The following is a 20,494-nucleotide window of genomic DNA, read 5'->3' on the forward strand; positions in this document are numbered from 1 at the left end:
ACTAGGCTGTTGTGCTGTGGTTAAAAAACTAATGAAGTTTTATTCTCAAGAGACCACTAAAGAACTGTTATACTAAAAGTTGTGCCAGCACTTCCATAAGAATACCTTAGTATTAGAGATCTGTAAGTCAACCAAAAAAAAAATCACAGAATCATTTAGATTGGAAAAGACAATCAATCAACCCTAAAGTAAAATTTTATATTGAAATTTCCAGAAACGTTTTTAAATGCTTAAAAAAAATAGCATTAATTTTGTCTTCTTATAATGAAATAGGAAAAAAAGAAGTGCATCGGTTTTACATAGCTTCTGCATTTATCAACAAAGAGGCTGCATATAACTATTTAATATTTTTTTTCTTTTAAGAAAATAGAACAGGCAGTGCACTTCGCATTGGTAGAGATAATAATCTTTGTGCATCCACTCAAAAAAAATTTCACATGCCATAATGTGCACCAACAGACAATGAAAGCTTGAAAAAAACGTTGTCATGCAGCCAGCAGGATGAACTTTGCAACTTTGAAAACAACGTTCCTGAAACGGACAACTAATTAGGAGTAAGTGATTGCTGGTGAAGAGTCTGCAAAAGTCAAGATTAATACTAGGTATTCCTATAATATCTATCTAAGAATGGGTTGTTCCAACCCACTCCAGTAATGTCCCAAATACTGTGACCACTGCTTTGTAGTAGCTTTGCAAAAGATTTCATTCTTCTCTCATGACATGCAGCAGTCCTGGCAGAACAGACTAAGAATCCTTTCATGACTTCTGCTTGTTCTGTAGTTCCCCCTTACCTTTCACATGCCGGTAATGTGTTTATTTTGCTGAAATAACGCTTTACTGACAGCTTTACCACACTGAATTAACAAATTTTAACAGTCTACAGTATAATTAAAGCACTGTCATAGCCTATCAATATTGTACCTAGACTATAGATAATCACAGTTGACTAGACGTAAGTCTAGTCAAATTTCAGCAGAGAACTGACAAAAATTCATTTCAGGAAAAGCAATGCAGAAGTACACTGCTCTTAAAGACAGGCTAACACAGACAGGAGCAACAAAATTCTGAAAATATCACAGTTCACCTGATGTCATTTTTTCACTAACAGAAATAAATACACGTTAAAATGTCAGAATAGACTTTATTACTCTAGCAAACAAGCAATTAAATGTTAGAGATCAACATTTTTGAACAAGGCACATGAAAATTAAAAATAGGAAGTTGCACGGTAAACTGGAAAAGGATGACCTACTTGGTAAAGAAATACACAGTCATTTCAACCCTTTGATCTGACCAGGCAACTGCTGGGGTTCACTCCAATGTAGCCGTGGCCAGTAACTATGTCTCTGGCACATTGTATGGAATAGGTGAGACTGAAACCATTTAACAGTCATTTATCTTTGATGAAGTTATTGCTCTAATAACTTCTCTTCACTGTGGTTTAAGCTAACAGGTTTTACTTTACAATGGCAGTTGACTACAGACAGGCACCTGCTCTACTAACAGCTCAACAGACAAGCAGTAACCTAGAAAGTCAGAGCAAACCGATAATTTTGCAAAAGCTTTTCTAACTAGTTAACTGTCACACATAGAAGATTTTAGTATTTGCTGAAATGTTAACAGATGTCAGCTGTTCTTTCGACTTTAATACGATCTGAACACACTGCGGTTATCAAGAGCCTCATGTTTTCATGGCACCTCACTTGTTTGTTTTTTTCCAAATCTAGTAATGAACATATCAAAATGCAGAGACATTGCTTATTTCAAACATTACATCCATAGGGAAAAATGAAACTGCAGATACTAATTTGTTTGGAACAGGCAACATTGGAGAGGCAGGCAGCTCTAACAGCTACGTGTGATGACAGTATGAGGGAGAGGCTGAAGAAAATAACCACATTCAGAAATGTATTTCTGAATTTGTAGACAAAGCAGAAAGATCCAAAATAGGTGAGTTTAAGGGTTGGATTGAGTTTTTGGGGTGGTGTTGGTGTTTGTTTGGGGTTTTTTTAGTTGCAATTTTTAAAGTAAGCTGAAGCAATAAAAGAGCACAGAAAAAAATAAATACTATTGTTACATAAATAAATATTGTTACAGTGAATCCTAGTAAGATACACGTCACTTTCTCCTCCACTATTCCATCTTCCACACTGCTTAGAATGCAACATACTTTTTGCCAGATCTTGAGATAAAAGCATAACCAGTATGTAGACACAAGCTTTATCTTCTTTTCTGTAAGTTTAACAGTACTTAGGTCATGGAAGTGCCACTTTAAAGGGTTTTTAAAATGCATTTCTCTGTATATTTATACATATATGTATACACAGACACACGCTTACATATAAAGTTTCTTAGAAAGCTCCCAAACATCTATCAATTCAGTTTCCCAGATCTGGAACTCGATCAGACTAGTAACAACCTGTCAGCTTTAAATATTGGACTATTTGTTTCCCTGTGTCCAGTGCCTAAGATCTTGTTAATTACCTAAACTCTCTTTCTGTAGGTCTTGTTAATTACCCGTCTCCTGTCTCAGAGGACCTTGTTAATAACTTGTACAATCTCTCTAAAAAGGTCCTAATAACACATTAAAATTAAAGATGCTTTTCTTTTAGCACTTGTCAAGTGGTGTAAATTGAGAAATTTTCACATCAGTTTATTAGCCTACTGTAGTGTATTTTCCTAAACACAAACAATTTCAGAGAAATGATGCACAAGGTTTGGTCGTGGCACAAAACAATCTTTGTTTTCCAGGAGTACCCTCAATTTCTCTAACTGTGTTCAATACAAAAATCCACGTGGCTCCTGATTGCAAATTAACCTTGAGAGCCATGACAACAGCAGTAATTGTAAGAATGAATGCAATTTAAGATAATATTAGCTAAAAGTTTCAAAGCAGTGGATTAAGAAGTAAGAAGACAAAACTATTATTAGTAAATGCTGGTTTAAAATACTAGACATATTGTGTGCTTAAAAATTCTTCATTGGCTGTATGATATAAATCCTCTGGAACAGGTTCTGTAATATTTGCAAAAACAGCAAATTTCTGGTTTCACTGTGAGACTGAAGCATTTTTAAATTGTCAAGAAATCAGCTCATAAATATCTATATTACTCCTACACCAGACAATAACACCCCCCCTAATCTTAACACTTATGTAATACTGAAATACCATCTCTATAAACCCCTTAAAAAAACACTAATTTCTCCACTTAGCATTCGTAAGAGGTAACAAAATATCATCCCCATTTTACAGATCAAGAGCAGGGAGACTAAGAGATTTAACCAAAGCCATAGACAAGCTTTTGCCAGAGCAGAGATTAATAGAAATTAGGGGGCCATGTTTTGTGATTTCCTGACAACTAGTATTATACACAAACCAGGCAGGTTTATTTTGCTTTTCCAAAATACTTTTTAAACCTGCCTGAAGTAAAAATAATAGATAATATTAATGAAAATAATAATTTTCAGATAATCCTGGGACAACTGTTGCTGAACCACTTCTATGTTTTCTGTACCAGCAGCTGAGAAACATGTGGAAGAGGTATTTATCATTCTTTCAATTAATAAGTAAGAGTAATTAGTGCCAGAGTATGCATACAGCCCGTCAGCACTTAATGACTGGTTGGGTGAAGGGCTCTTCAGCAACTCTATTCTGCAACTCACCTAGCCATGAGTTAGTGATGTTGTTACGAGCTGCTGCCCTGCAAATCATTACTGCTTAGTCAACATTACCAAACAATTAATTAGGATGGACTTGAGGCTAACCCAAAGCTCACTAAAGTCACTGAAAAGACTCCCACTCACTTTACAGACATAGGTTCATTGGTGCTAAGAACCTGACCTTCACATTACGCACACGGAGGAGCCGAGTTTGGTCAATCTTTTTTGAGGGTAGGGAAGAGGGTTCATGTGGGGTTTCTTTTCTTCCACTTTGCATTATCTCCAGCCTGGTCCCACAGACTGAATGCCCTTTTGTGGCTACAATGTGCTCCTGGAATACATCTTCCAGTTGAGTTTCATCAGGAAGTAATCCAGTTCACATGCCTCGGGACCATTCCATCACTCAAACCAAGTGGAGTTAACTGGGAGAACCACCTGCAAAGCAAACTCCTCATCCACAGCAGAACACTAATTTTGGACACACATTAATAAACAGATACTGCCTGGTTTACTTTAGAAACTGTATCCATCCAAAAGAGCTTAATAGCATGTTGAGTAAATAAAAAACAACTCAAAACCCAAATTCCCTGTGTATGCTTTCTGCATGCTGAATTTGTTACTCAACCTCATTTATTTTGTGCCCACAGATTTATACAATTTTTTCTTCACAGCATTACTAGTTTGAAAAATTAAAAATGGATTCTATTCAACAAATCCTCCACAGATAAAAGGTAAACTTAAACTGTAAACTTATTAAATATGCACATTTTGTATTAGTTTCTACTTCAAAAGAAAATCATTGTACAAGACGTATTTGAAAGAAAGTGAACTTATTCTAAAAGGTTCTCACAGAACATAATACTGGAGCATACAAAAATCAAGAGCTTCTAACTTAAATTATTGCATGCTAGATATTATTCCATAATAGTTGTTTTACAGAAAAGGTCAAAATGTTTACTGTTTTTGGCTTTGTGAAAATAACAGAATATCTGTTTGTCTTATCAAAAGTTTATGTTTACATAAAAGTCAAGAACTAGTAAAAGAGGCTCATACAAAGAGGGAACAAATGACTACAGTCCTTCTGAATGGGCACTGTGATGAGCTTTTTAATTACAAAATAAAGAAAAAAAAAGTCCATCATGATTACCACTAAAGATTTATATTTATCAAGATCTGCTGCATGCAAGAACTTCAAAAGATCTCACTACTTGTATCTAGCATCTGTCTGAATATTTTTTCATTTAAAATAAAATAAATGCTATGTAATTTTAATTGTTATTTAAATGGCTTCTCTTTAAAGGAGATTATTTAAATGGAAGTTTAACTTCTGACAAACCAAGCTACATCCTAACCTTACTCTAATCTGGATAAATCATTTATTAAATAAATAATATTCTAAGACTCTGTCTGTAAACATGTTATTTAAGACACTAGGAAATGACTTGACTCATAGAAGATTCTGAGAAGATAATTCACTGAAGTCTGTTTGAGCTTCTAGCAACAAAATCTTTTCTATAGCAGTTCCATTTCAGTTCATTTATCAAATTCACATTCATCATTAGTTTTGTTGAGAACATGATATAAGTTTAAATCAGGAGTGCATGCATTTTAACTTAGGAATAAAATTGGGTTGGGATACAATAAGATCAAACTGTTCTAAAATCTTAAAGAACAAGAAAACAAAAAGCAACTTTTTTTTTTAAGAAAATACTACTGTGTCATTAAGGAATTAACAGACAGAAAAAGCAAGTTTGTTAGAATCCTGTTTTCCATTTAAAACTGTGATTTATTTTAAAACCTTAAAATTCAAGTTTGAAGCATTTTGATTTTAAATTAAATTTCTACCAAACTTAAGTCATTAAATGGAAACATGGACTGTTAATTTCTGGCATTAATATACAGGGGGGAAAAATGCAAATCAATAAATGTTAAATAATTAACTGCTTAAACATTTATCTATTGGGAACACCATATGTAAGGGGTGTGTGTATATGTTTATATATATATATATACACACACACATGTATATATATAAAGAGAGAGACAGTGTATCTTCCTGACTAGCAAACAAAAACCAGAAAGGAAACTAACTGTGGGATACAATTTATTTTTTTTTTTTAAAGGACAAGTATACTTTGACAAACAAAGAACAAAATGGATTATTTAAATCAAAGTTTCTTATCAGCCCCGTAACCCAATTCACTCTGCTTAACACAAACTGCTGCCTTGTACGCTGACTTGAATACATAGCAACTCAGCAAAGCTACAGTGAACCAAACAAATTCAAGTGTGGTAACTGCCCATGTGGGTGCTCCCATTTAGAAATACAATGGTTTTTAATTCTTGTGCTCTAACATACAGACTCTAAATGTTGGGTTTTTTCCCAAATAGTGATATCCAAAGGATTTGTTCTCATTATTCACAGTTGTTTCACCCTTTTATTTATTCCATTTCATTTTTCTTTAGCCTTGAAACCTTTCCCTCTAAAAACCCAACTTAGGGCAGTGTAATAATTAGCAATGAGTGTTCAGTGAAAGCGGACAACTTTCAGGAAGAACCTATCCTGAAGCATGAACAAGGTCTTCCAAAAATGCAGGTACCCAAGAACATTCACAGTACATATTAATAATACAAACGTGACTTCAAAATGAATAAAGAAAAGATCAAGCTATATATAAAGTTCATAGCTTTTACTTAGAAAGATAAGCAATGATATAAACGTATATAAATCACAAAGGCTGTGTTCCTCAACACTTCACATTTTCATTTATATAACACGTTCAAGATATCAGATTGAAATACAGCAAAAACCTACCTTGAAGATGGCAACATGCTTGAAGGCTTGAAGTTTGTCATAAACGGATTAGTCGAATCATAATCAAAACTCTCCTGATGAGTTTCACCAAACGCACTAGGTGATTTCAAGTCAGTAGAACTGTCTGATCCCCCATTGCTAAGTTTATCTGACCTCCTGCTATCTTTTTTTCCAGTCACTCTTTCAAAAAGACTAACTTTCTCTTTTTTCTCTTTTTTAATTTCTTTCCTGATTTCGACAGGTTTGGAAAACAGACTTATGTTTTGATCCCATGTTGCTGGGCTTTCTTCAAATGGATTCTTCTGTCTTGGCAGTGTAGCAAATTTTTGGGGTAACGAAGCACTCACATTGGTAAATGGGTCATTCTGTGCTTCAAGTGCAGTTTCATCAACTGTGCTGTCAAGCTGGTTCATTTTAGAAGTATCAACACTTAATGTTCTTCTATGTGGAGATTTCAGACTCCCTGCAAACAATCTGTCATTAGTATATTATCAATGAGACACTATATCATAGTTTATGACATGCAGAGAACCCATTTTAGCTTAGGTCTAGAAGCTTTGCAATTGAGTCTCAGTTCAAAACGCTGCAGAGTAGCTATTTTAAAAAAAATGAACCGCTGTGGCCTTAACTTTGTAGTTCAGAAATTATTATGGATAGACACTACAGCAAATTGTCATTTCCTATGTGAAAACTTAAATTCTACGAAGAAGATAGATATGACTAGTGTGCCATTCCAGAAAGCGACAGTAGTCTATCACTGCATAATAACTTCGAAAAATGTAAAGTATTTTCAGTTCTTTGTATAAATCAAGTTTAAAACTTTGGTGATTGTTTTCAACTTTTAAAATAGATTTTCATTTTTCACAAGATGTTATTTTGCCTAGAGTTCCCTCTAGAATGCAGTGCTTCACTACAACATACTCTCATAAATGCTAAATTACCCCACATTATGACCAATATGCTCAAAACCAGTAATTTATGAGTTATCACCAACTAATGGAAGTGAAAACCAAAAAAAAAAGCAAACCCACCACCAAAACCGGGCCAGCAATAATTCTTAACTTTTTGGCCTTGTAATTGCTTCATAAACTAAAGAAACAGACTTTTGAATGCTCTAATAGCAGTACGCTGTAATCATAATGGTCACGAGCTTTACTTACCACCTTCATCAACTGAACCAAAAGATTCTAGCTGACGCCTGAAAAGATGAGAGTAGCCAACAGTACTGGATTTCATTTTTTCTGAAGAGACATGCGATCCCGTTAAATCTGACATCGAATGAGCTGAGGATAGCCGCTGAGGTCCCAAAAGGAAAGGTTTTTTTGGTTTTGACTTCATTTGTACTTCACCACTACATAACTCAACGTTTGCATCGGGTATATGAGTACTTGGGATGATTGCAGAGGATGTATCCAAAAATGTTCCATCGGTTTTTCGACCCTTCATTTTGTCTTTTAGTTTAGCAAAAGGGGATTTGGTTTTGTCCTTCATTGACAAATCAAACATACTTGCTGTCATGTTATTTCTCATAAACTGAATATTGACCTTTATTTCTCCTCTGTCTTTAGTTCTCTTCCCTTGTCTGGACTCAAGGTGAAACCACCTGAAAGGAGAAAAAGAGCAAGATGTGTTTTCCAGAGGCTAGCCATTAAACTTTGGTTAGTTGTTTAACGTATCTGACAAGTATAATTTAAAATATCAAAACCAAATTCCATATAAAAAATTAAAACATTCCTGTACTGAGAAACTTTTTTGTCTGTATATGTTTTTGAAGAGAAAACTTAATAATTAAGCAAATGTGAAGCTGTTTGCAGTGTTTACCTCTTTTGAGAGCCAAAATCAACTTTGTGGAAACTCACTGAACTTCATCAAAGCTTGGGCTCAGCAGAATTTGTATCCAATGTTGATTAAAAATACAAATACATCTTATTTTGCTATTAAAAAGAACATAATATTTTTCAAGTGGCCTTTATTTAGCAGTTATGTATATTACCTGAATGTATACTGCGTGGCAAATATTTCATCGAGTAATCTTTTCTCCTTTGATTTTGCCCAGGTTTATACGCTAGCAAATATTTTTCCCCTGTCCCTTTCTTCTAACCACTGGTTAAGATTTATGACAACTGCACTAGCCTAGCAAAGAAATATCTGAGAGCCCTGAACAGTCAACGACCATTTCAGTTCCGCAACTGGTAGCGATGTTGATGGTAACTCCACAAGCACCGTTGGCAGAACAGGAACACCCAGGTGTATCTAACAGCCACCCCCTCTTTTGCAGGTCACCAGTAGGATTAACTTCAGGAGTACTTCCACAGGCTTTGGAACACTGACATAAACCCCCACTCCTTGAAAAGAGGTCAAAGGTGTGATCATATGTTTCAAAAACCCAAGTGTGTGTCTTTGCCAGGTCCAACAAAGGCTTTATCATTAATCAAGAGTCTTATTCGTTCTCTATTGTGCTCTATTGTCCCATGGAAGCATCTCCAGAATTACTGCTCAATCTTCCTTCCACAGCTTCACCTAAATGAACAGCCAATCCCTTCTCCACACCCATCCTCAATAGTCTTTTCCTATTTCAAAAAGGGCAGAAGGGCATATTTCAGATCTGCCAGCTCCGCTGAAGTTCTTGAAACCCACTGTCAGGAGAAATGCATGCACACATACTAACACAACAGTGCATTATCATGACGAAGTAGCTTTTGAACTGGAGACTAAGAAATTAAATTGCCTATCAACACAGATGCAAAATTGATTATGCAGTTATGAGTACATTATTCAATACTGCCAAATATAGAAAACAAGGTCAGGAAAGGAGAAAAATAACCCTCAATTTCCTTTCAGATTTCGTAAGTATTTTTAAAGGTGACAGCTGAAATCAAATTTTCAGGCAGAGATACTATTTTTTGAGTTGAGAAAATACTTCTAAAAGTGACCTGCCAAAGAAATAACGAAACGATAAAGAATATTATGACTTTTGTTGCTTTGTGATGTCCAAAAGGTTTTACATCCCATACTAAACCGGAATATTAAAAAATATCAGACCTTCTCTGTCCTGGCACTGGACAACATGAATCTAGACCAGTAGATCAAGAAGTTTGAACTGGCAGGAGGACAATTAAGCCTTTAGGAAGAAAGTTTTTCTTCTGTTGTGAGGTAACTTCATTTATGTATTTTAAATGAAATGCAAAACCTGAAATATGTTATGTGTTTGAAGAAGATGGATCGTTTTTCCTTTTAGTTAATAATGTTTCACTTCTTAGTAACTGGTTCCAGAAATACTTTAAGTCATCTATAGGATCGTTACAGAAAACACACACAACAGAACCAAAAGCAAATCTTTTTTTGTGATATATAATATCACAAAACCTGGAAGATAGCCTACTTTTTCCAAAACTCTTCTTTAAAATAAAATATGTTCATATATTTTCTTAAAAAAAATAAAAACACTACACAGCCATAACGAGCAAATCCTTGTTCAGACAGATAGATCTTGCCTGTGCAGAAAAAAACCCCAAACCAAAACCCACCCTGAAACTGAGAAAGTCCTCCCCATGACTCCTTTAGACAGACACTAAACATAAATATAAATAAGGCTTATGAGTGTTGTCAGGGGTTTAGCAGGCAGAAAGGACCTCACTTTTTTGACATTCAGATTTAAGGGCTCCTTCTAAGACTGTAAAAAAAAACTATTCCCCTTCTGCCTCTTTCCCTTCCCTCACAGGTCTCAAACACTAATACTGCATGTCTGGTAAGACTGCTGAATTTTCATGTTTCTACTTAGGAATTACCAAAACTTTAAACTGATATATGACACTTGCACTTGTTTTAAAACAGTATAGAGACAGAAATTCTTAAGCTTTTGCTGTGTGGAAGAAAGCCTTTTCTTCTAAAAGTTACTTTCACCCAATTAGTGACATTCTTATCACGAATCAACAAGCGCTCTGTGTCACTACCAGTACTCACATGCTAACTGTGTACCTCCACATGCTATTTTGACATTCACCAAGTCTGAAGGAGAGAATTCCAGCACACAGCTAATACATTGCCTTTGTAGCTTGTACATTTGTTTTCAAAGTAGACCTTGAAGAACTTGACACTAAAAATAAGTTAAGCTGGGAAAACAAAGAAAACTCTCCTTACCTTAGGAAGATAACAGAATGGCACAAGGGACTAGACCTCATACTTGCTGGGACCTGGTTCAATGCTACTAGTGATTCCAACAGAATTTAATCATAAACTCTTTACTCCAGCAAAATTCCTCTGGACTTCAGTGGAATATCTATTTGAATAACGATTGCTGGATCAAATCTTTGTAAAAAAGACAGATATTTAATTTTCATACGCTTTTCAAGGAGGTTTCTTTGTTACCTTGGAGAGTTTATCTTGGTTTAGTTATAATGAAGGTTCCATATGCTTCAGCTCATAACAAGACAATATGAGAAGCAGACTCAAATCATGATTTTCTTCAAATTCAAAGGCAAATAATTACTTTTTTAAACAGATGAGAACGAATGCAGGCAATGCATTTGTGTGGAGCTGCACGTGAATGAGCAACTGAGTCTATAAATGTTTCTTATTAGAATCTGTTTCTACAACACATGGGCGTGAGCAACAAATAGGAAAAACAGTGCTGTATATAATAGAAAAAACAATTGGAAAATGAAGTCCGCTGTTTTCAGATAACAACGTTTGGGTACTAAAATATTAAATTCCACTATACCACTGCCAATTTAAAAAATTGTAATGTATTATAAAAGCCAATAAAACTTGCTATTTTGGTTTTGTTTACAGTACTTTTAGCCACAATAAATGCTCCATTTGTCAGGCTGCCATGAGCTTATTCTATAGAAAGCCTGTACAAAGTAGGAAAATAGCCAATAACATACATGAACAAAACAGGGTGGCTTTTATGAGAGCAGATGCCCTTTTATTTAATAACCAAATATTACATCCAGTCTTGCAGACAGTCTTTATTTAAACAGACCTTGTACAAAGTCTGGCAAATTTTCCCAACTTCAAAGGAAGCCCTATTGCCTTCTGAATCACATTCATACTTCTTGCTCTCACCTTCAAATGTTCTGTAGGACAACGACCCCCATGCACCCTCTAATTTTGAATTTTCCCCTATGGTTTCCATCAGAAATAACACTTGCTTCTTTTTATCATCTGTTTTTGAGTGTGCTAATGGGCTTTGCTTGTCTTGTACAGGTTTCTGATCATTTTTATTTTGTAAGTATTATATAAAATTGCCACTCTGTATGCTGACAATGTTTTTGAACACGTCAAGAGAAGATCAACGTTCAAGGCTGAATAGGAAAATTCTTGCTGACCAGTCAGCCCCAAAAAACTAAACCCTTCTCTCAAGAAATACGGCTATTTTCTAACCATGACAAAATTTTGGCCATGCCTCTATTAGGGGTGCAAAAAGCCAACTCCCTCATTTCTAAGACAGACAATAACCATCTTCTGCATACTATTAAGGTAAACTGTGTAGCATTAGCAGTACTGAACCCTTTACCTTTATAAAGGTCTGACAGGAAGAGTGAAGGAAAAAAATCTGAATTTACTACAAATGAGCAAGTTACGAAAGTCTGGTCTGCCTATTCCATCTAAATAGCTAATCTACAAACATACTTATGTTTTCAAAACCATTTCTTCAACCGTTACTTTCCTCCCCTTTTTCTGTTTTCATTTTTTTCCCCCATTAACTTGGCTTTCCAACTGACTTTTGCTTATCTGTACTATTCTAATTGCATCCTTCGTCCTGCATTCAACAAATATTTTGAAACCAGTATCTTGTTTCTCTTCGCCTAATAGCAGGAAGCCAATGTCACGTCTTACCCTCCATATCAGCCACGGAATTTGACAGTTCCAAGTCTTAGCCCTCTCTCTTCTTTGAAGAAGCATCACTCAACCCATTCTGTTCACGACGTGACATTGAGTAGAACAGATTGACAACATGGGTAAGAAAAACCCCTATGTAATTTTAATTACATTTAAATTATAGACTTAAAACTTTTAACAGCCTCCAAAATCACTGAGATAGTTGTCTACCAATTTCAACAGGAATTAGAAATCTTCTAGCCAGCACATTCAACTTGTGCATGACAGATGACCTTATGACTCCATCTTCTTGCCAGTGCTGAAGATGGAAAGCCTAAAGGAATTTTCCCACTCATTTTGCTGCCTCTCAAATACATCACTCTGCCAGTAAACATTTATTGAGCTGATCTAATTTTGCTTTGCTGAAATAATCAGATTGCATCTAAAGATTTCTGCACAATCTTGATTTTAATTCACAAATTTCTTTAGGAATTCTGCAAAAGGCCACATAATCATCACAGCATCCACAAGGCTTCTAACCTTGATTTTACAGGTAAAATCAGCATCCTGATCTGCTACGCAATTTTAATCTGCCACACAGCGATGAGAATTTTCTACACCAGCAGGTACTTCTAAAAATACCCCTGCAGAAGAGCATCAAAATCTCAGTGACAGAACATGTCCATCAGCTGTTGTGGGAAAGAAGTGGTTCTTCATCTTAGATTACTATGGTCAAGCTAGATACACTGAAGAAACTTGCTTCACAAAATCCCATCAACATAAACGTCCACAGCAAATGGATAAAAAACAACATCCAAAGCCCAGAACTGTCTAACATTTTCATTAGTAGCAAATGCACTTTGAAAAATGCAGAAGTATGCTTTGTGATAAATCATTCAGACACCATACTGAAATACTGCCCCAAAAAGTCAGTAAGGAGGAAAATTAGGGCAAGGGGCTGACCACTGGCTACATCATATATGAGGGGAAATGAAGAAGAAAAGAAATTATTGATTAAAATAACTGATGACATTCTTGAATACTATTACCAACCAAAATGAGGTACACAAAGCAAAGTTTAAAAATAAATACTACAGAGTCACATTGTAATACCACAAAACATATGGGAACTTACACCTAGCACAACACCCATCCCAAGGGGTTAGCTAACATCAACTGGAATCAAAGTAATTAAAGTGGTCTTAGATTACTTACTATTTTGGCTAAAGACTATGTGTGACTACTTTTATTTTAGAAACAAAGTAATTGAAGGTAGGAGAATGAAGGCCAGTTATTTAAGTTGGGCGTGTGTGCAACCATGTGTGTGTGCACAGAAAATGGAGAAGTATTTCAATCCAGATGGTGCTCAGACTTTGACTCAGAATTACGACTTACTCAGAGGATGTGCTTGCATTTGTTGTCGAAATGTAAATGCTGGGTATATTACTAGATAATATGTAAATACTGCTATAATCTCATAAAGCTACAATTGGGCTCAACTTTTTCTTTTCCCCCATAACCAAGTTTTTCTTCTGTTCCTCACTACCAACTTTCCTTCATTATTTTTCACCTTTACTGAGTGGTACCACAAAAGCAACAGCACAAATCCATATGGATCCTCTAGGCTGCTCATTACTTCTGCACCTTTAACAAACTTCTAAGTTACTACTCTTCCCACTTTTGACTAGAACGGAAGGAGTTTTTTCTTTTACTTTAGACACATTTTGATAATTGCTGTTACAGCCTGTCATTTCCAGTACTATTGAGTTTTATCACCTAAAATGCATTTTTCTGGCTCAAACTAAATTTAAGACTCAAAATTAGTACATAATATTTATGAAGTGTTACATTTTGTAGAATTATTTTTAAGAAGGCACTATTCATTAACAAGCACTGAGCCCATGACATACAATCTATTTACTAGTTGTTTGCTAATTCATAATTCCAGTTGTATTTAAAGCCACCTACACAAGTGCCTGCCTCTTGCTTATGCTGTTACGGATGAGAGAGGGGACAGAGCAGAGGCAGTCAAAGGCGGAACCTGTCCATATCCAACAGGAAGGCTCCCAAGAAGGAATTCACATTAACTGGGAAGAAGTCACACAATTTCCGTATCTTTCAGGAAGCACAGCAGCACTGAAGAATTAGAGCTTACAACACAGGGGTATGGATCATGGTCAATCGTTAATTCTTTTTGTTTATTTGCTGAGCAGCTGTTTTTGACTATTTTATATGATCGATGCAAGCAGAGAAGTATCTTAGATAAGGGCAAGATTCCTTCACTGTATTATGTTTAAATAAGCATTTTTTACAACACTGCTGCAATTTGTGCCTGTGTTTGTTGAGGTATTATAGAAATCAGGGAGAAGGAGAATTAAGTCACAAATAAAAGACATCTCCTCCAACAACATTTCTGTAAGAAAAAAATCATCTACCATCGCCTGCCCTCCTCAAATTTATAACATTCCAGACAAGTGCTGCATCTTAAATCAGCTGAACATACAATAAAATTAGCTCTCCAGGACAGCTAATAAAGGAATGGACAATAAATAGACTGGAATTAGAGAACAACAAGGACAAAGCAAATGCTGATGAAATAAGTAACATCATGGAGAAAGCTAACGGAAACGTGTTCTTCTATTGCTGTGTTCATTTAGCACACAGGAGAAAAAAACCTAAGCAAAGTCATTACGAAAAACTACTGAAAAATACTTCAGTAAATTAAGAAAAGTCAGTAAATGAGTATTTTTTATTCTGTTATAATTCAAAAAGTTGTTTTGATGTTACACCTTGTCAGACTATCAGCAGGATTAAGGCAACTATGAATTGAAACTGAATTGAAATTATTACAAAAATGTATTTAGCTTTAAAACAACACAATAATTTACCATCATTTACATTTAAACTGCAAAAGCGAAAGAGGTATATTTATTCTGCAACAGCAGATCCCCAAAATTGTTGTGTATTTCTCAGGATGAATTACAAAAAAACCCCACATGATTATACTGCAAAAAATAAAAACCATGTTAGAAATCTATGATATAAAAAGTTATGCTAAATATACTTCAAATAAAGCAGTATCTCTCTAGCTTTTTGAACTGTTAAAAAAACTCCGTAAAAACTCTCCGCATCTGGAGCCTGGTTTTCAACTCTGGAGAAAAGAGCAGAAGTTAAAAGAGCCTGTCCATTTCCAACTACAGCAGAGATGCCAGAGACACAAATTTACAAAGTTAGCACAGTGTGATGGGCATTTTTGCACTAAGACAGAAAAAAAATGGACTACGATCCTGCAGATGCTTTGGCTGAAGTCTCTGGAAGAGACCTAGTTATGGACCATCTGAGCCACATCTGGATCTAACCGTTCCAGGAATTCTCATTTTTAAGAATTCAAAAAAATGTCAGTTTCAGAAAGAAAGAGAAAGGAGACTGCATGATGGTACGTACAAAATTTTCATTATCAAATTTTAGTAAATATACTGCTTTATTTCATTAAGTCTTGTGCCAGAGGAAGTTTATTAGAACACAAGATGCGCAAATCCTATCATGAGGCCTCTGCCTGAAAACTTTACTGCAGAGAGTATTTTTCTTGAGATGTACAAGTAACAAAAAAAGCCATACAGAAAGGATTATTTTTCCCTAACATAATGTTTCTGAAGCTGCAGTAAATTTTTAAATTTATTTCTTCCAAATTGTAAATTATTAAATAAAAAAAAAAATACACAAAAAGCCAAATGTCACACACCCGACCGTCTTCCTAGGAATTCAAAATCAGCTGGTAGCCTTCACTTCTCATACCTCCTTACTAAAAAAGCACTAGGGAATTGCTGACAGGGTTCAGCATTGTGCAGAATATTAAATATCTTTTTTGCAATACCCTGGTGACTCTTGAGTCTGTCTCTTACAGCACCATATGTACAGCTGTGTTGGAAAGAGGAAGCTATTAAATATATTAAAAAGTAGAAATATTACCAATAGACACTTCATCAAATAACTGGATCCCATTCATCCCCAAACAAAGCAAGAAATGTTAAGGTTACATCAACATAAGAAAATAACTCTGGATTTAATAACACCACAAGCCTGTTGAACATATTTGAAAGTAAAAACATTGCTTAATAAAACAGATTAGTGTTTCTGAAACAATGAATATAGCTTTCAACCATCAGAATGCTTTGGTAATAAAGACATTGGACTTGGGTCTTGAAAGGCACTGGGTGTCTCAGTTCCCACACCATAGTCACGGCTAGAAGGTCTTTGGGTCCAAATATATTACCCTTATTTTACTGCCAACAAAGGACTAGGAATATTAAGTATCAAAAAGGATTTAATAAAAGGAAAAAAAAAAAAAAAGGAGTGTTTTGTTTGAGATCGCATTTGCAAATATATTCTTGAAAGTTTGTCCTCCTCCCTTTGTATGTACATACACATAAAAAAAACTGCATCCACATCTCCAACTAATGCTTAAAGGAGACAGCAACGACATACCCACATTGCATGAAGGCACACAAGTAGACAACCACAATAACTTTTCAAAAGCATTTAAGCACTTAAGGACTCTGAATTATTTTTTCAAAACTGAGTTTCAAAAAGGAGATTTTCTAGGTTTCTAAGCACTAAAGACATGGCCAGGAAAACTGGACTTTTAGTGGCTCCTCTCTTGTAAGAATTTAAATCGGCATTAAGTGAATATGTGCTGCCAAAACTCCCACTAACCACTTACCTGGACTTTTACACTTATATAAGACTTTTACAAGTATGTCCGTTCAGCTCTAGAAGCCTAACACACATCAACTTTTAAAAAGATTTGCATCTTAAATGCTCAAGTAACTTCTGAAAATAGGACTTAGGCTGTTTGTGTAAAAATTTCCCCACAGGCCCCCATCTTCCGCAGTACAGCTCGCAGGCAAAGCACAGCTTCCTCGGGAAGCCCTGATAATTTCAGCAGTAGTGGAGGGAAGCGCCACTGCACGCTTCGCCAAAGTTCCTCTCTCATACTAAAGAGGAAAGCAATGGAAAAATAAACAACACCTATGAAGCCCTGCTAAATAGAACTTCATATGAAAATACTGAAGAGATCTCAATGTTTATTTAAGTAGCACAAGGACTACGTTAATTACCCCACTTACAAATTTTTGCAGTAATTTTGTAAGACTCCAATACTACTTTTGCTAAAATTGGTGCAAAAGCATATGGTTCCTCAAAGAGAAAGAGGTGGTGTTACTCACAGTAATACATGAATAATTTACATTATTTCCTCCAGTTCCGGCATACATGTTTCTACCTAGATTTACAAAGTTCTTACAGTTAGCAGCATTTCTACTTCGTTCATTCACCTTTTTCCTGTAGAGCAGCTAGGTGTTTAAACCAAGGCAGCTGCTACTGACTTGCAAGATAATTACAACTGATGGTTAAAGAATATTTAAGATGCATGTCTAAAGAGCACTGAAACTTCCTGAATCAATGTAAATAGAAATTGGGATCCTAAGGCTACAGGCACTACCATGTATTGCATCAAGATAACTGGTTTGTCCTTAAAAAGGTAAGCAGTTAAAAAGTATAATACTTCAGACCATGAACACACAACAGATTCTGCATGGACATGTTCTCTCCTATTATACGGTTAATAAACATACTGTTTTGCAAAAAAAATAGTTTACAAAAAACCCCAAACACACACGCACACAAAACACTGAGGCGAAGACAGTTTTGACTTGTCTTTGGTGCTCCTTCAACCTCAGCCACTGCACACAGAAGCAGGACCAGGTTTTGAGATGGTCTGTGCAGAAACACTTGTCTGCCCAACAAGACCTGGCTGGTGTGGCTGTACTGGTTCCCACCTCCAGCTGCCTGCTGTGAGTCTGCTGGAGGTTCACGCCTCCCCAGCACAGTCAGCAGCAGACGAACGATGCCACCAGCCTCTTAAGTCACTTTAGTCCAGCAAGTTAGCACAGACCCACCATTACTAAGGGAAGGAATATCAGACTTTAACAGCTGAGATTGGGCACAGGAACCTTCCCACGCTACTGAACAGACACTAGAGGAAGAAAGGCACATGGGGCAGGGGCTTTTTAACCACTGCAGAAAGATTTGTCAGCGCTTATACATCATACAGCTGGCTTGGAGGTCTCCATGCTGTTCTTGGACTACTTCCGTGGGACAAGCATAGGTAAGACACACACAAATCACACAGTCACAGGCATGCCTGCAGTACACAGTACACCTACAGTTTATTCCCATGCATTTTGGAGGATAAATTACACTGGTACCAGAAATCTTTGTGCAACCATGTCCAAACCAGAAATCATAATTTTTTTTTCTGATTTAGTTGAAAAACCCCAGAGAGTTAGATATATTTACAATTCAGCCTAACAAACTGCTGTGATGCTTATATTTTTTTCCTTTGGGTTGTTCCCCCCCCCCCCCCCCCCCCCCCCCCCGCAATATTCCAGTACCAGAATTTGCTGGCAAATGGCAATTTTATTTGACAAATGCTTACGTAGGTAATGACGGAGGCTACTACAACAGCAGAACTTTCAGTCTTCTCTGCCGAGGCCTCCTGTACAGAGCAGCCTGCAGGACTGCGGCCTAAGACTAATCAGGACCTGAACAGCACTGTGCTGTTGTGGTAAGCATTGACTAAGTCACAGTTCATTGACCATGAAAACATAAATATAAGATATTTTAAAATGCTTGGTTGCAGCAACAGAGGGAAAACATTTTTAAAGAGAACGACACCAGGCTTCGAGGGGGTCTGAGTCTCATACATGGTTCAAGCTGAGGTAGGAGCTGAATGGGGATATGTCCCTGAGCAGAACAAAGACAAATTTTTAGAAAAACAGATGTAATGAGTTCATGTTACACACAAGAATTTGTCAAAAAACGTTAATGTTATTGACAGTCCTTCCCCGTGCAGGGTGACCACTGTGATTACAGTAAACCTCTCTGGAAAAGGTCAGGCCACAATGACATATGTTAAGGGCTTTGAACACACCACAGAAGAGAGAAACATCCTAATTCCATTTCGAAGTATGCTGATAGTGAGGCTACTGCTTCCCGCCCACTCCCAGTATAAGTGTACAAGGAATGCAAATTATAGTGAAAAAAACCAACCACCACTTACTCTGTTTTCCGTCTTTCCTTGTCTTCAAATACATCATTCAGACTTATCGCCACCTGTCCCAAAAACTTGTCCAGCCCCACCAGCGACCTGTGCATGACAATCAGGTACAGGATGTATTTTTCTGGATTCTCCTGCATGAGTAATCCAGGGAGCTCAAAGGAGGCCTCTTCTTTCCAGACGGGATCCAGGGTCTTCTCAGCCACCGAGGTGGAGTACTTCTCCTTGCCCAGCTGTATGATGGTGTAGGCATCGTTGCTGCCATTTTTACCTTTTGGCTTCAGACCTTTGGCTTGAAGGACCGTAACTTGCACGTGAGTTGGGAACCACTTCTGGGCTTGCTCTGCCAACATCATCTTTGAAGATCGCGGCAGCAATAACAAACACGAAGCCTGCAAGTCGTCGAGCTGCGGTCTAAGGGCACTTAGGGCAGAGACACCTGCCAGGGGCTCAGCGCGGTCCTTCCTGCAGCGCTGCCCGCCGCGGGTGGCACTGCCCACCCCTCAGGTTCCCCCCTCCCCGCGCAGCCCTACCTGCGGCTCCATGGCTGGGGCTGCCGTCCCCCCCGCCGCACCACCGGCACTACTCCCCCTGCTCCCGGCCTGCCCCCGCCCGCCGGCCCCGCACCCCTCCCGCCGCTGCCGCCGGCCCGGCTCCCCGCCGCCCCCAGGGCATCCCCCGGGCAGGGCCCCTCCGCCCGGCCCGGCCCGCGGCGCCGCGGCTCCCTCAGCGCGGCCCGGCCCGGCGCGGGCCCCGCAGGCCGCCTCCCTGCCCCACACGCCTCGGTGCCTCAGGGCGGCGGGGCGGCGCGGGGTGGGGGCTCGCCACCGCGCCGCTCCTCGCGGGGGAGTCGGGCCGGGCTGCCGCGGCCGTCACGGCGCTGCCCTCCCTCCCGCCCGCCCGCCTCAGCCTCTCGCCGCGCTCCCCCCCGCGCCGCCGCCCGGCCTGACGGGCCGGCTCCGCCGCTTCCGCCTTCCCCATGCTGCCAGCGGCGGCGGCGGCCTCAGCGGCGGTCAGAGGGCAGAGGGCAGGGTTCGCCCCCTCCCCGCCGGGGCGGGCGGCCACCTCACTTTGCCGGT

The 20,494-nt window shown here is 37.9% G+C and overlaps 1 protein-coding gene across 1 annotated transcript in view; it reads right to left on the reverse strand.

Moving 5' to 3' along the window:
- The window catches only part of RAB11FIP2 (RAB11 family interacting protein 2), a 34,142-nt gene extending 14,178 nt beyond the window's left edge, over positions 1-19,964 (reverse strand). Inside the window, exons 1-3 of the mRNA XM_005229754.4 lie at positions 19,419-19,964; positions 7,636-8,078; positions 6,476-6,938 (exon numbers count right to left, since the gene is read on the reverse strand). Coding sequence (XP_005229811.1) covers positions 6,476-6,938; positions 7,636-8,078; positions 19,419-19,771 — 1,259 coding nt within the window. The 5' untranslated portion in view covers positions 19,772-19,964. The remainder of the gene's footprint in view (positions 1-6,475; positions 6,939-7,635; positions 8,079-19,418) is intronic.
- Positions 19,965-20,494: the final 530 nt, after the last annotated feature.

Source organism: Falco peregrinus, chromosome 1 (assembly GCF_023634155.1).
Source record: "Falco peregrinus isolate bFalPer1 chromosome 1, bFalPer1.pri, whole genome shotgun sequence".
NCBI classification, from domain to species: domain Eukaryota; kingdom Metazoa; phylum Chordata; class Aves; order Falconiformes; family Falconidae; genus Falco; species Falco peregrinus.